Source organism: Equus quagga, chromosome 2 (genome assembly GCF_021613505.1).
Source record: "Equus quagga isolate Etosha38 chromosome 2, UCLA_HA_Equagga_1.0, whole genome shotgun sequence".
In the NCBI taxonomy this organism is placed as follows: domain Eukaryota; kingdom Metazoa; phylum Chordata; class Mammalia; order Perissodactyla; family Equidae; genus Equus; species Equus quagga.
Window position 1 is genome coordinate 59,856,478 of NC_060268.1, and position 15,356 is coordinate 59,871,833.

The 15,356-nt window shown below is 40.0% G+C and overlaps 1 protein-coding gene and 1 non-coding gene across 5 annotated transcripts; both read right to left on the minus strand.

Moving 5' to 3' along the window:
• Window positions 1-1,521: 1,521 nt before the first annotated feature.
• TIPIN (TIMELESS interacting protein) lies at window positions 1,522-13,988 on the minus strand. 4 transcript variants are annotated; one of them, XM_046651974.1, is made up of 8 exons: window positions 13,924-13,988; window positions 11,138-11,278; window positions 10,934-11,012; window positions 10,640-10,715; window positions 8,080-8,202; window positions 7,782-7,845; window positions 3,683-3,892; window positions 1,522-2,119 (listed from the first exon to the last, which is right to left on the minus strand). In XM_046651974.1, the coding sequence occupies exons 2-8, from the start codon at window positions 11,268-11,270 to the stop codon at window positions 1,929-1,931; spliced, it is 876 nt and encodes a 291-aa protein (XP_046507930.1). In that variant the 5' UTR covers window positions 11,271-11,278; window positions 13,924-13,988; the 3' UTR covers window positions 1,522-1,928. The 4 variants fall into 4 exon arrangements, with proteins under 4 accessions (XP_046507930.1, XP_046507932.1, XP_046507929.1 ...); XM_046651976.1 differs by lacking the exon at window positions 13,924-13,988 and adding an exon at window positions 13,167-13,524; XM_046651973.1 differs by lacking the exon at window positions 13,924-13,988 and adding an exon at window positions 12,996-13,524.
• Window positions 7,204-7,337, minus strand: LOC124236531 (small Cajal body-specific RNA 14). Its single transcript, XR_006887766.1, has one exon. It is a non-coding gene; the product is annotated as a small Cajal body-specific RNA 14 (non-coding RNA).
• Window positions 13,989-15,356: the final 1,368 nt, after the last annotated feature.

Sequence of the window (15,356 nt, forward strand, 5' to 3'; positions counted from 1 at the left end):
TGAATGTTTTGCCTTCTTTTCAACATTAACATCTAATTTTCTGTGTCACTCAGTATTCTAGTCAATTGAGATTGGATAGATATTTCACATACGTGTAAAATGTTTTCTCATCATTAAAGTTGCCTTAAATAAGGTGCAATTAGATTACTACCAAAACTGATTTTTCAGAAGTGGATAGTGAACGGTGGGTTTTCAAGTCAGGTTGCCAATCTCTTTTGCTTAACTTGCCTGAAATCCGCTCTTTAAAAGTAAGTTTTAATTTTTCCTGTAATTGCTACACTGGGCCATTAGGATCGTAGGCCCCTCTGACATCTGTCAGATTACCTGTTCAGTCTCTTTCAGATAATAAGACTTAGTCCTGTCCACTAACTCATTTTAAAGAATAGTTTTTATTTGACTCAAACCTTCCCAGCTGTCCCCAGCACCAGTTGGGGACAGGGCATAGGGAGTGGGGTGGGATGCACAGGTAAGGTCTGTTCTTTGAAACCTCCCTTTCCACCTTCTCATTTTGCTGAGTATTCCTCGCATGATAAGTTGCATTGGCCTCTCTTAGTCCTCTCTTCTAATCCAGTTTGAGGGTGAGCAGAGGCTAAAACAGGCCCTTCTGAGGAAGCAGTTTCTCTAGGCATTGGTTGCATCTTAAGAGACTGGGCTCCATCTTCTAGCTGATCCCCTATTAGCAGCAATAAACCACAATCCTCTGAGGCTTATGCCTCTTGGCCCTTCACTATGCCAGTCCCCAGCAAGCCTACAGGGCACACCGCCCCTCGCCCCATATGTTCTTGTGCTCAACACCCTGGCCTTTCAGCCAAAACATCCTTGTCATTCTCCATTTCCACCTGAAGTCGGCATGCCTGAAGAGAACAGGATGCCTGCTTGTCCCAGCTTCTTGGATAGAAGCCACTCTAGCACCATCACTCTGCCAATCTTCATCACGAAAAGCAAGTTTCCCAACCCCTAGTTTGTAAAAACTAGCTTTGCCTTTCCTTCTCCCGGCTGGGAATCTGTCTCCTGCCACGAACTAGACCTTCTTTAAACTTGGTTGTCAACATGGTACTTTCTTATCTGGAATTACCTCCTCCACCAAGTTAATAAACTCAGGCAAGAACAAACTCCAGTCAGGTCTTCTCACCATCTGGCCAAACGCTTCTAGCCTCATAGTCACCATTCCCAAATCTTTCTTATTTCCTAGATTTTCATTTCTCTATCATTATTGTACATGTTTTTCCCAATCCTTGGAATCTCTTCCACCAACTCAAAGGTCTCTTGTGAATCCACCCTGGGCGCTCTGTGTTCCCCATGAAACTGCAAGTTTCTCTCCAACTAGTCAATAAGGTACCAAAGAGCATCTGAACTTCCCTAGCACCTGGGCAGGTCAGGCAATATACCAGCCTTTCAGGTGACCCCCTAAACATTAAAATGACTCCTCAAAATATATATAAAAGCCACAAACATTTTACCAAAAGTGAAAATTGCAGAACAGCAATGAGAAACTTTCATAAAGCCTCTAGAGATAGTTTGTAAGGTTTTTATTTCTTTTTTAAAAATGGAAATTAATATTCATTATATAGTTACATCTTAAAACACCACCCAATTTAGTGAAAACAAGGCAGTCAATGGCACACTAGCAGCAGAAACTGTTTATTAACTACTAATCATTTTTATGAAGTCCTATCTGTATAAAAATAAATACAAAAGAGAATAAATAGACTTAACTAAAGTTAATAAGAAACAAGTATAATTATAAATACCAGATTTTAAACAGGCATTTGCACAAGTTTTTACTACATAAGGATTTTCACTAAGAGTAAACAATACAGAGTAATCTCAAATTTGGAGGATAGCAAGTTAATACATTTCCTCTTAGTTGAGGCCTATCCACCCTCAAGTACCTTTCCGGATGAAGCGTCAAATCACTACTGTACATTTTAAAAGGTGTGGTCCAGTTGCGTTTCCTCTCCTTTTGGCTCCTCCTCCTCATTCACAGTACTGGCAGCAGCAGCACTGAGTGGACTGTCGAGAAGGCCTCTGTCCACGCCGTCTGACTGCTCCTCGTCTTGATCCTCACCTGTGTCAACCTCTTCATCCGTCTGTGCCCTGGGTGTGTTCCCTAACAAGTCTGAAAGAAATCATCATTATTACTCATTATAAGCACCTGATCCAGTCTTACCTAATACAAATCTCTTCAGGAGCTTACATCAGTACAAATGAAATCTATGGTCACTTTAGTTAATGTTAATTATGATCACTTTCTTCCAAATAAAGCCATTTTTATACATGTATAAAATCCATTAAGAAATGCCAGAATGTTGAAAGGTACTGACCTCAAACGCATAGCCAAATGCAACTGTTCTCATTCAAAATCAAAACTACTAGACAAAAATTTTTTAAAATCAAATGCTCTTAACAGTTATACATCAAAGTGATGTAGAATAAAAAAAATTTAAGATACTTCTATTTGGGCAAATTTTAAGATTGTATATTATAAATAGAAGATGAACCTTAAAATGCTTATTGCCAGGTATACTTTGATAATGACAGCAAGGAAGACACTGCCATCAACAATAGTTGTGTCTTCATGTAATTCTTCACATGGTAGTAATAAAACATTCATTTTTAAAATTAAAAATTAATTTCATTTTAATTGGAAAAAATCATGATAATGTAGTCACACTGACTAATTTTTTTACTTGAGAATTATTATCGTGGGCAAAACTTGTTTTATAACATGGTATCTTCACTCCTTACTGTAACTCTTATTTTCCCATTTCAGAAGGAAAAACTGTATTGGAAATTGAGAAAGGTATGCAATCCTGCTTCCTTCAAAACCCATTTGCAGTTATTTTTAAATACAGTTTTAACAAAATTATTTTAAAATATAGCTTTGGTTGTCTAGTTTCCAAACCCATAATCTATTTTAAAAACAGCAAATTTTAAGGCAGTTTTATAGAAAGAAGGGAATGTAACACATAAGCAAACTGACAGCTAACAACAAAAGTGACACAATGCAATAAAAAGCATTTTAGGGGGCTGGCCCCGTGGCCGAGTGGTTAAGTTCGCGCGCTCTGCTGCAGGCGGCCCAGTGTTTCGTTGGTTCGAATCCTGGACGCGGACATGGCACTGCTCATCAGACCACGCTGAGGCAGTGTCCCACATGCCACAACTAGAAGAACCCACAACGAAGAATACACAACTATGTACCGGGCGGGGGGCGTTGGGGAGAAAAAGGAAAAAATAAAATCTTTAAAAAATAAAAAAAAAAATAAAAAAAGCATTTTAGGACATATTCATGGCAGCAAATGGTTCTAATATCCTTGATGGGTGCCGAAGGCATTTTATGTTTAGGAAAGCACCACAATAATTAATGTTCGTAATTATGATCCTAAAGATAAAATTATGTGTCATATGCTTTAAGGAGTCAGGGAAGAATATGTTTTTGAAAGTGTCAGAATCAATTTTAAATGATCAAAATAATTTTTTAAGAGGTATTCAGCTATCCAGAAAACCATTAGACTTATTTAACCCTCCCTCCCTCCTTCTCTAATATACACAAACTTAATATCTACATCACATTTTTCTATTCCTAGAATTATTTTATTTGGGGGGATAGTACAGAAGTAAACAGTTCTAACATGCCCTTGATATATTAATGTTAGCAAATAAAAGCCAGCATAAAATTTACCATTTCCTAGAGACTGACTATTACTCAGTAGCTTTGCCGCCTGCCTTCTTTCCAAGGCCAGTTGTTTGTTTCTCTCAATTCTTTGTTGTTGCTCTTCTGTTAGGCTTCTACTGGACTCAAAAGCAAACTTCTCACTTTCTGATGAGTTTGTCAAAAAGGGATCTAATTCAGTAGCAGTTACATCATGGCCATTATTTTCCCTTACTTCATCTGCAGTAGAAAAGAAAAAGTTAGTACATCTGTAGTGTTAAACTAGCCAGAAAAAGAGCTTATGCCGCTATTAACTGAAAGCCAGTTTAAAGTGATAAGGTGCCAGACCTTAAGAAACACTTTGTGAGGTATGAGAACATTACAAATACATGTTTGATTCAAACAAGTAAAAGGAATATTTATAAATCACTTTCAAGAGGCGTTATAACTCAAATGGAAATAATAGTTTAAAAATATGCATGAATGGAAAGCAAAAGTTCTGAGTTATGATTAGAAATATTTTATGCTTGGGCTAATAAAAGAACTTAAAGAATCCAAGGCATATTCTTGTTTTGCATTAAACAAAAGCATTTTAATAGCTTGCCACAGTGTCTATATGAAACAGTAATAATTATATATAGGCTATTTTTCTTAATAGGGTAAAAGCTAGACACAAAGTGAAAAAGGAAGAGAAATTAGAGATCTGTGGACATATTTCCAAGTTAATTTTTTTAAAATTCAGTGCTCTCTACATTATTAGTCTTAATAAATTCTTAAAGTCCTGTACACTAGTTATCTCAAAGTACAATGCCCCTAAAATGATCCACAGTGGTATGGAAAGTAAATATTAGATCAACTTATATTTCACTTAAGAACTAAGAAAAATTGGGGCCGGCCCTGTGGCCGAGTGGTTAAGTTCATGTGCTCTGCTTCGCCAGCCCAGAGTTTCATGGGTTTGGATCCTGGGTGTGGATGTGGCACCACTCATCAGGCCATGCTGAGGTGGTGTCCCACATAACACAGCCAGAGGCACTCACAATTAAGGTATACAACTATGTACTGGGGGGTTTTGGGTGGGGAAGAAGAGGAGGGGGGGGGGGGGGGGGGGGGGGGGGGGGGGGAGAAGGGCGGAGGAGGAAGAGGAGGAGGAGGAGGAAGAGAAAGAGGAGGAGGAGGAGGAAGAGGAAGAAGAAAAGAAGACTGGCAACAGATGTTAGCTCAGGTGCCAATCTTTAAAAAAAAATTAAGAAAAATTAAGTTTTACTAGCTTATTTTTAAAATAAGGATTGACACTGATGAACTCTCTCTTATCCATGTGACAGTTATGGTCTGGTGTGCGAGCTACCTTAAAGGCAGCTCCACACTGTGCAAGGGTGGGGGAGTTGGGCCCTCACTCCTTTTTTAATTTCAGCACATTGAGACTTAGAGCTGATTCTAACTGCCCAGTTAAGCAGACTGACAGACTATCTAGTTTTAACCAAAACAATCCCAACGAAATGCACAAGTGGTAGCTTAAAAAGATTTTTGCAAAAAACGAAACGCCTGTTGGCAGAAGATAATAGAAGCACAAGCAAGACCAAGAAAATGGCAAAGCTGACATTTCACCTTCTCTCTACACCATTCACTTTACGGGGTTAAAAAACATGACAACCTCATCATATCTGACAAGTAGGCAAAACAAAAGATTTATATCATTAAGACCACCATTTGAAATACGAATTTATACATATTATCCTTGTCCAATCTATATACTGTGCCTTGAGGTACTAGCTAATGACAGTAAAAACCATCACAACTAACAAAACATTTAAGACACAAAGATAAACTTCTACAATTATTCCAGTGAGGTTTAAAAATCATAGGATATTTTTACCAGCCTTTTACAACCCAAATCCCATTTGAGGTTTCTTCCTTAATAGTGAAAGATAAAAAGCCATACAGTTTGTGGGCCAACCCAGTGTCGTAACGGTTAAATTCGACCACTCTGCTTTGGCGGCCCGGGGTCCGCTGTTCAGATCGCAGGCGTGGACCTACGCACCACTTATCAGGTCATGCTGTGGTAGGTGTCCCACATATAAAGTAGAGGAAGATGGGCAGGGATGTTAGCTCAGGGCCAGTCTTCCTCAGCAAAAAGAGGAAGATTGGCAGCAGATGGTAGCTCAGGGCTAATCTTCCTCAAAAAACAAAAACAAAAAAAGCCATACACTTTTCCTTCCTGACATGGAAAAAAATGTGGCAAGAAACTAAAATGCATTCCTTTGTCAGGAAATATGGATGGAGTACGTGTAGAGAACATTGCTGGACAAGTTAAGAAACAAGTATTAGAACCAATTATGCAATATATATATATAGGGCATATATTTTTATATATATTCCTAATATGCTTCGCCTTACAGGATTCTCATTTAATAGTAATGAAATAAATAAAGAACTACTCCTTTTATGGGCCATGAAAGGAAAGACACCTTTAATAGTAAATGACCTCTTTAATATAACAATGTTTTATGGAAAAACAATATAAATATAACCACTGATAGGGCATTGACTAGGATAAAAGTGGGATTAGAAAAAAATTAGAACCATACTTGAAATTAATTCACTGCAACCTTCATAGGCAAGCTACTGTGGCAAAGAAGCTGAAGTCAAAAATATTCAATGCTCTATAGGATGCCATCACTTCGGTATACATAAACTAGTACAGAAGCAAACTACATAATAATTAAAGGAAATAAGTGTTATGAAAAAAAAGCATAGAGGAACCAGGAATGAGGGAAGGGATACAACTAACTGCGTGGTCGGGAAGACTTCACTGAGTTGACATTTAAGCACAGTTTGAAGAGGCTAAGAGTTAGCCATGCAGATCTGGAGGCAGGAGTTAGGACCGAGGACAGTGTCCAAGGCAGAGTGCAAGAGTGCAGAAGCCTTAGGACGGAAATGTGCCCGCAAGGTTCAAGGCACAGCCAGGAGGCAAGTGCGGCTGAAGCACTGCGAGTGAGGAACGGTAAAAGATACAGTCAGAGCGGCAAGGGGAATGGGGTGAGGACACAGGGACAAATTCTGTAGGGCCAAGTGGGACATTATAAGGAATTTGGCTTTACTTTGAGTGAAATAAGGAGTCACTAGAAGGCTTTGAGCTGAGGAGTAATATGACTACACATTTTTTAAAAATATAAGCCCTGATTAATTTTTAAGAAAATCAATTGACTGAAAAAGGGTAGATGAAAATTTGCTAGTAAACTTCAACAAAAATCCTTGCATCCTTTATCCCTGAACCTTGAGCACGCAGTACGCAGCTCAAAAGTGCTGCTGAATACACTAACTATGCCATTGGTGTATGCTTAGGGATTTAAAAAAAAACCAACTCCTTTCCATATGCCAAATCCCATGCCATCAGAACGCACCATATCTTACCAAAAAATTAAATCTTGGATTACTTAAATGACAATCCTCCACACTTTTAAAAGCAATTTATAAATAACTTTGGGAGATTCTATATACAGCCTGTATTTCTACCACGTCTATTAAAAGTTTAAAAAACAAAAACAGACAAACATGTATGGAGCCATCGCACAGAGAATCTGATAACTCTGCAGACCCTGTCGGCAGGAACCATGTTTTGATGTGTGTGACTGCCTATGGTTGCACCGTACAACTGACGAGAGCAATCAACACCAGGACCAGTCACGGAGCTCCCCCCAAAGCCCCATGTCCAAGCCCTACGCCCCAAAGTGAAACGTAAACTATTCATCATCCAATTATTCTGCCTAAGTGCCCAGAGCCACTTTTTTAACGGTGTGCATGTATATGAACACTCTATCTTGTCATTCATTTGTATGAACAAACACTACAAAGGACCAATGGGTCACCATCAGAGTTCTCAAAAGCTTATGCTCTATGGCTGAATATATTTTTACTACCTCTCTTAATAGCCTTTCAGCCATGTCTTTAAGAAACAAATACCACAGACAACACTCCAGATGTGCCAGGGCATTTTAACTCATTCCTACTGACTGTATTTTAATGTATACTCAGTACAGACTGGGAACCCAGTCCCGTAGTACCGCCAACCCCAACTAGATCCACTTCTAAAAGCAAGATTGTTATAAAGCAGACAAACCTATAGTCTTACCATTATTGCTAATAAAATCTTCATGTAAAATAGGGAGATCAAGTCGAATTCGTTTTAAACAAGTCTGCAAATAAAGAGATATTTTTACATTTTCACCAATAATATTTGGGGGAAAATGGTTATTTATCAACTCTTAGTTTCAAAAACGTTGTTCTTCAAGTAACTACTATTAATTTTCCTTTTTTCTACCAAGACAAATTTCAAAATGAAGACCCCAAACAGCTACTCGGCTTCAACTAAATCTCTCCTTGTACTATTTAGCACTGAGAATGATATTCATAACAATCTCAACACCTACCTGAACTTCCTTTTTATTTCCCAGGTATTCAACTCTGTCAATAAAATCCTCAAATTGCAGTTTAGGGAATAGCCGATGTGCCCAGTGCTCCATGTGTCTGATGAGCGTCTTCAAGTCTTCAGCCTGGCACATAAAAATAAAAATGCTAAAGAGAAGACTCATTCTCACAGTGACCTTGTCAGCAGATTCTAGAATTGAATAGTAATGCCAAAGTCACTGGTGTCATTTTATATTTTATAAGATCAAGAAACTTTCAGAAGAAACTTCAAGAAGAAAAATATTTATTAAGGGGTTAGAGGACTGCAGTCTAAAAGAGCACTGGATACAGATATTTAAAAATCAGAGGAAAAAAACTCAGTGCGAAAACTTAAAAAGTTAAAAGATAGTCAGGTGCGTCTTCTCAGAACTGCACAGTAATACTTGAGAATAAGTTTTAATAAAATGTCAAGATAGCTCTTGGGAATAACTAAACAAAGAGACAGGTCCCTAAACCATATAGAGAAGAAAGCATTGAGAATTCAGCACTGTGAAAATACATTTAAAAATCCCAAGGTCAAAGTACCAAACACTAGCAAGAGTAGTTCAAACATTCTCAGACCACAATACTTCTCTACACATGAAATTTCAATTTAACATTAAAGTTTTTAAAAAATAAAATGGAAAACAAAGTTTAATATACGGGACTAATGAATGAGAAAAGTTCCAAATTCCTGGTTTTATTGCAAAATATTTTATTCTTCTCTTAACAGTATTGAAAAAGGAGAGTGGTTAAAAGCACAGGCTCTGGATAGGACTGCATGGATTCAAATCTCAATTCTACCACTTAATAGCTGTGTGACTTTCAACAAATCACTTTCTCTCTCTGTACCTTTTTCTTCATGTACAAAATGAGAATAATAATATGCATACCCACAGGGTTGTTATGAGGATTAAGCAATACAAGTAAAGTGCCTGACACAAAGCAGGCACTCAAATGTTGGCTGTTATTGCTGTTGTTATATGATCTTGCTTGTCTAACAAGCCAACAATGGCTGAGACAATCAACTCTACCAATGACTAAATATGTAATGCTGAGAGAATAATGTCTTATCATTCTCATTCTGTTAATAAAGATAGAGTTCTTTTAAAAATTCAATCACTTAAGATCATTTTCCAATTTTTGGGGGTAAGCTGGTCAGCCACCTCACAATGTCCTGTTAAACCCAAGGGACACAAGAAGAGAAACACCTAAAGACAGTGGCAAATGCTGAGTCATACATGAAGAAAAAAGCAGTGAGGATTCAACCTTGTGATAAACTGTAAGAATTTTCAAGGGCAAAGTACAGAAGACTAGATAAGAGTAAACTTTCTCAGAGCCTACCCTCACCCAGTGAAGAAACACAAAACACTTATCCTTCATATAAGTTTATTTATTTTAATAAAGTACTTATTATGAGAATGAGGAAAACTTCATAAATTCAAAGCACCAATTCATCATTATTACCTGAAAATTCCAAAAAGGGCAACGAATCAACTGAGCTGGCTATGGTTTTTAAATATCCTGATTTACGCTCAGTTTTATGGCAAAACAGGACAGTCTATATTCTCTCTTCCTGTCCAGTGAAGATGAGCAAATGTACTATAATTCTTCAGCCTCCCAGGTTTGAAATCTTGGGGCTGTTTTTGACTCCCTTTTTACCTCCCTATATCTGGTCACCTGTAAGTACTATATGTTGTTCATCTCTCTGCTACTACCCTTCCAGGGTATTTTCACCTTGTTCCCCTGGTAAAGCAACAGCCTCTGAACTGCTGTCTGCCTCCAGCCTTTTCCCTCTTTTCAGTTATCCTGCATATCACACCAAGATGGTGCTTGTTGTTATATTAACGTTATTCTAACTGGGCTATGAAACAGGAAGTCTAGGCTCTGCCCTTAACTGTTGGCATTGGACACTTACAACCCTAAAACTCAGTTTCCTTAACTAGATACTGGGACCAACACCTACCCCACATGTTGAGAATTAAAGAATATATTTGAAAATACCTCACAAACTGCAAAGCTCTATAAAGATACCATCTGCAAAAAACTGAATCTCCACTACACATCATTCAAAGATAAGAGAATTTTAAAATGTACATTTGTACAGTGATTGACAGTTCTTAAATGTCCTCATTTTTCAACAAAACTTAACTGATACTTATTATGAACCAGGGACTGTGTCATATCTTAGGGACACATAAGTGATCAATACAGGTAAAGTCCTTGCTCTCATAAAGCTTAAAATCACTCTTTGAGGTAGACAAAGTAAATTTTACTCCTTGAAATTATAAAGTACAAACTCAGGCTTAAAGACCCAGATGTGACTTTCCTAAAGCCACACAGTGTCAAAAATGAGACCATAAGACACGTCTTCTGATTCCTCAAACAGTGCCCTTTGCACTAAGTCAGTTTCTCAAGGGAGATGACGATGAATGACAGCATTTGGGAAACATTCTAAGATTCCTAAGAACAGGATAATGGCCCCACAGTTTTACCGATATTTTAAAAAACAAAGGTCTAAAATAAAAATCAGACATTTCTTACCTCATGACCTTTACCCTTGAATTTTGCTTTATCAAACACATGCCTTAATGCTGGAAGCCCTCTCTCTGAAAGTAATCTGTGAATAGAAATGTGTGAATTTGAAGTTTTCTAGAGCCACTGAGGCCAAACCAAGACTATAAAATGAAAAAATACTATCTGCTGAACTGAAAAAAAAAAAAAGGTCTTTAGAAATATCTGATCTCCAAATCATCCCACCAAAAGCTTGTAACAGAAGAAATTTAAAAAAAAAAGGATGTAAAGAAAAGTATAACTTTAAGGAAATAGTAAATGTACCTCTGAGCATCCAGCTTGGGTATGTTCCTTTTAACTGTTCTCTTTGGAGGCACAGGAACAGGCGCTCCCCTCCCCGACTCTGGTGAAATATACCAAGAGTTAATAATACACAAATAATCGAAGCCCCATTTATAAAATGCATCATTTCTAAGCTGACAGATGGATAACTGAACGTGGACACTTTTTTTGGAACTCTATACAGACCTTCATCAGGTTCGGCTCCTTCACCATCTTCCCTCCCTGGAGAAGCTGGAGGTGGAAAAGGAGGAAAAGTTTCATCTTCTACATGCTCATAATCTGGCAGGTCAATCAAGCCACGGTCCTGTGGTTCCAGCATCTTCTCCTCTACAGGAAAAAAAAGGAAACATGTTTATTCATCCAAGTAGTCTTCTTATTACAGTCAAGTTCTACCTGCAGCAAAATGCATGTTTCAGTCAGTTAAACCATATTTCAAACTCACATATCACGAAAAGAAGTAGAGACGATAACAGTTATGAAAAAAAGAACTGGGCTATATATAAATGAGAAGTGGTGAGTTCTCATGTACACTCTACCACTAAAGAACTATACGATTTTGAGCAAACCATTTTACCTCAACTGTTGAGTTCCCCCATGGTGATTCTGACTTTTCAGAAGGTTTCAAACTGTGGTCCAAATGGATGTCAAATAGGCAGAACACAGGTACCTCACCCCCACTTCAACCAGAGCAGCTTTCTAAAAAAACCTGTCTATATATTGGTCTTCTAGGTAAGGTTTCCTTTGAAGAAAGGGAAATAACCCTCAGGTTGATCACCTGAAAGAATGCTTTTCAATACCATCTTACCTGACCTCTCAGCAACATCTGACACTTTTCATGAGCTCCTTTTTCTCGAAAAGTTATCTTCCTTGACTTCTCAAACACAGTACTCACCTGACTTTCCTCCCTTTCTGGACACTCCTACATCTTCTCTGCAGACTCGTCTTCCTCTAACCTAGTCAGTTAGTACCCAAGACTCCATCCTAGGCCCTCTTCACTCATTTATGCCCTTGGCTTTAATAATCATTTACAGATGACTCAGTAATTTTTCCCCCACCCTAGGCATCAAATCTGAGCTCTAGATCTCTACTTCTCTAAAATTTGTCAAAGGTACCTATAACTCATCATGTACAAAATTGAACTTCTAAATTTTCCCAGTTCACTGAAAGACATCTATCCAGCTATGCAAGTCAGAAACCACAAGTCATCCTTAACACTTCCTTCCCCCACCCTCCATATCCAGTCGTTTTTACTTCCTAAACATGAGTCCGTCCATTTCTCCCGATCTCCACAACCACTTCCTAACATTTCTTGCTTGGATTTACTCCATTACTCCCATCCACTTTCGCCTTTTTCAATCCATCCTCCATCTTATAGCTAGATTGAACCTTTGCAAATACAAAGTTGATCACATTATCACTTGGCTCAAATATCTCAAAGGCTCCCTACTGCTGTTAATGATTAAACTCCAAGGCCCTGCATGGGTTGTCACCTTCCTAGTTCTCCAGCCTCACTCCACACCACTCTCTGAGCCCTTTGCTTTCAGTTCTTTGAAACAGCCAAATCCCTCAGGCCACTAGACCTTTGCAAAGGCTGTTTCCTATCTTGAAGGCTCTTCCCAGCTACTAATCTCTTTCAGACCTCAACTACCACCTCCTCAGAAACGTCTGCCTCAATTTCTCTAAATTAAATCCTCCTACAATACACATCCAAAGTGCCAAGTATGACTTTCACAGCACTTAGGCAGTTTCAATCTCAGGTTCTATTTGTGATTATCCGATTAGTGTTTGTCTCCCTTACTAGATGGCAGCTCTAAAAGGGCAGGCCAGCGGGATCCCTGTGCTCCACCACTGTATGCCCCGGCCGGTACACAGCAGGTGCTCAATAAATATTTGTTGAATGAAGGAATGAAGAAAAGAATTCCAAAGCTTCCCCAAAACTATAAAAGTGCGGGAGCCAGATAATCTCTAAACCCTCTCCAATTCTAAATTCCCATGACCATAAGTACATGAAAACAAAGCAAAGTATCAACTCCTGATGACCCACTGTATCTTCGAGTCAGGTTGCAGAACCACAGATTTTCAAAACTGCAAAGGCAGGTAGAGGTGACACAATCTAACGTAGCTTCGTGTCTACACTAAGTGCGTGTGGCCCCTTCCAGTTAAGACCCTGGGAGGAAATGGGGTTCACGGTTGAGGCCGACGACAGGGCACGAACCACACTAAGTGTAGCAAGATGCAGTGGGAGGAAGCGGCCGAGCATGAGGCGGGCTGTCCATAACCGGCAGCGCAGAAGACAGCCGTCTCTCTCTCCTGACCGCGGTCGCACACTGTCTCTTCCTGGACATCGATGACATTCTCTTCCGTCCTCCTCCAGTCCTCAGACTCCCCGAGGAATTTAACATCGCAACCACAGTGGCGCCCAGACCCTTGGGTGTCCAACGTCTAACGGTTCCCGAGTCATCCAACAGAAGCCCTTGCGGCAAGGAGCGTCCCACCAGACCGCCTCGACGTCCCCCCTTGCTGGCCACCCTGAAGACACCCGACGTCCCGCCCATGCCGCTCCGCCCGCCTTCTCCTCGTCCTCGCTGTCCCGCTTCGCTTTCATTCATTCATTCCACGTTCACGGGACAGCGTCCGTTCAGGAGCCCTGGACAGAAGACGGCAATGGAAACGTGCCTTTGACACACGCTCCCTCCCGCTAAAACGCTCCCCCTCGTGAGACGCTGACCGGAAACCCGCCCGAGAAGTCAACGTGCCCATCCACTGGTCCCCCGCCTCCTCCCCCGCGGACGGCGGCGGGCAGGCCTCCTCCTCTCCAGCCCTCCTCCTCTCCAGCCCCGCTCCGCCTCGGGCCTGTCCTCCAGCCTCCTCAGTTCTTCCCTGCGGCTCCCCGGCTGCTCAGCTTCTCCGCTGGCCTCCCTCGGCCGCCTGTCCCCCCCAGGAACTTCGCGAGCACGCCTGCCCACTCTCACCTCACGCAGACTGCAGCCACCACGGCGCGGGGCTGGACGCGCGGGCGAACCGCGCTTCTCGCGAGACTCAGGAGGTTCCCGCCGCGAGAAGAGCCCTCTGTGTTTCGCGCCAAAACTGCGCGGGACCTGGGCGGTGTCAGCCGGCCTCGCCTCTCCCTGGTACCGCCCACCCAGCCCGGCCCCGCCTTCCCGGGGGTTCCCAACCCACCGCGCCCCTCCCGCCACGCCCCCCCACCCGACTCCGCCCACCTGAGTGCCCCAGGGGAGTTAAACTTCCTTATTTGCTTAAAGGTCTTGTACGTTCTGGGCATTTTAGACTTTGGAAAGAGGTCTCGGTTTTCTAGAAGGCTAGATTGCAGATGGAGTAGAAAGGGTAGAATTTGATAAAACAGAATTTGATAAGAGACTACCTACTCGGAGTAAATAAAAGAATTCCTTGAACGTAGTTTTATTGTTTATTGAATAATGAGCTGAGAAAAGAAGTGGTAAAAAGTTAGTGTTAGAAAATGTAGCCACGAAGAAGAATGTCAAAAATTTGTTACCTTTAATGTTTTTTTTAAGATGAGTCCATATATTCGTATGTGCTTGTATACACACGGGTACACACACGCGCACACGCAACAGGGAAAATAAATATATAACTAACACCTGTGGGGACGGGACTTGGGCGTATGGGACAGGGCGGGATAGGGACTTAACTCCATACCTTTTTGAACATATAAATGCGTTAACTATTTAAAAAACTTCAAAAAAAAAAGTTATCTGCAGCAAATATAGCACCAAGATTTGACAAACCAAGAAGATGAGTACTTTTCTGTAGCTTCAAATATTTAATTAAAATTATAAGAGAATACATCTAATGTGTGAAAAGAATATGATAAAGGGGGTAAATTGCAAGCTCTATCTAAAATTATGTATGCAAATATGTATACGTATCACATTTTTCTTAATTTTATGGCTTTGTTTCTATACATGCAAGATAACATTAATATTAAGCAATTGGCAAAATGTAATTAATTCGAACAGGAAATATGTCAACTTCAATAGTCTGAATAACTGAAGCAAGAGGCATTCTAATTATCCAGATAACAATCTATATTCTCCACTTAATGTCTAATAAAGTAAATATAAAAGCACTTTGAGAAATTAAGAAGTTATATAACCCTCCTCCCAACATAAACACACACACACACGCACACGCCCAGAGCAAAGCTCTGGGGTTTGAATCTCAATTCCATCGTTTACTACTTAGTGACTTTTCTGCTTTGATTTCCTCATTATTAATAACAGTACCTACTTCATAGGATTAGGAAGAGGATTAAATGATAGTACTTAATAAATGTTAACTATTATTATCGACAAAATTTTTAGAAATTTTTCATCCTTTTAGAAAATGTAAAGATTTTGGTAAGTGATTGTTTATGGGCCCATGT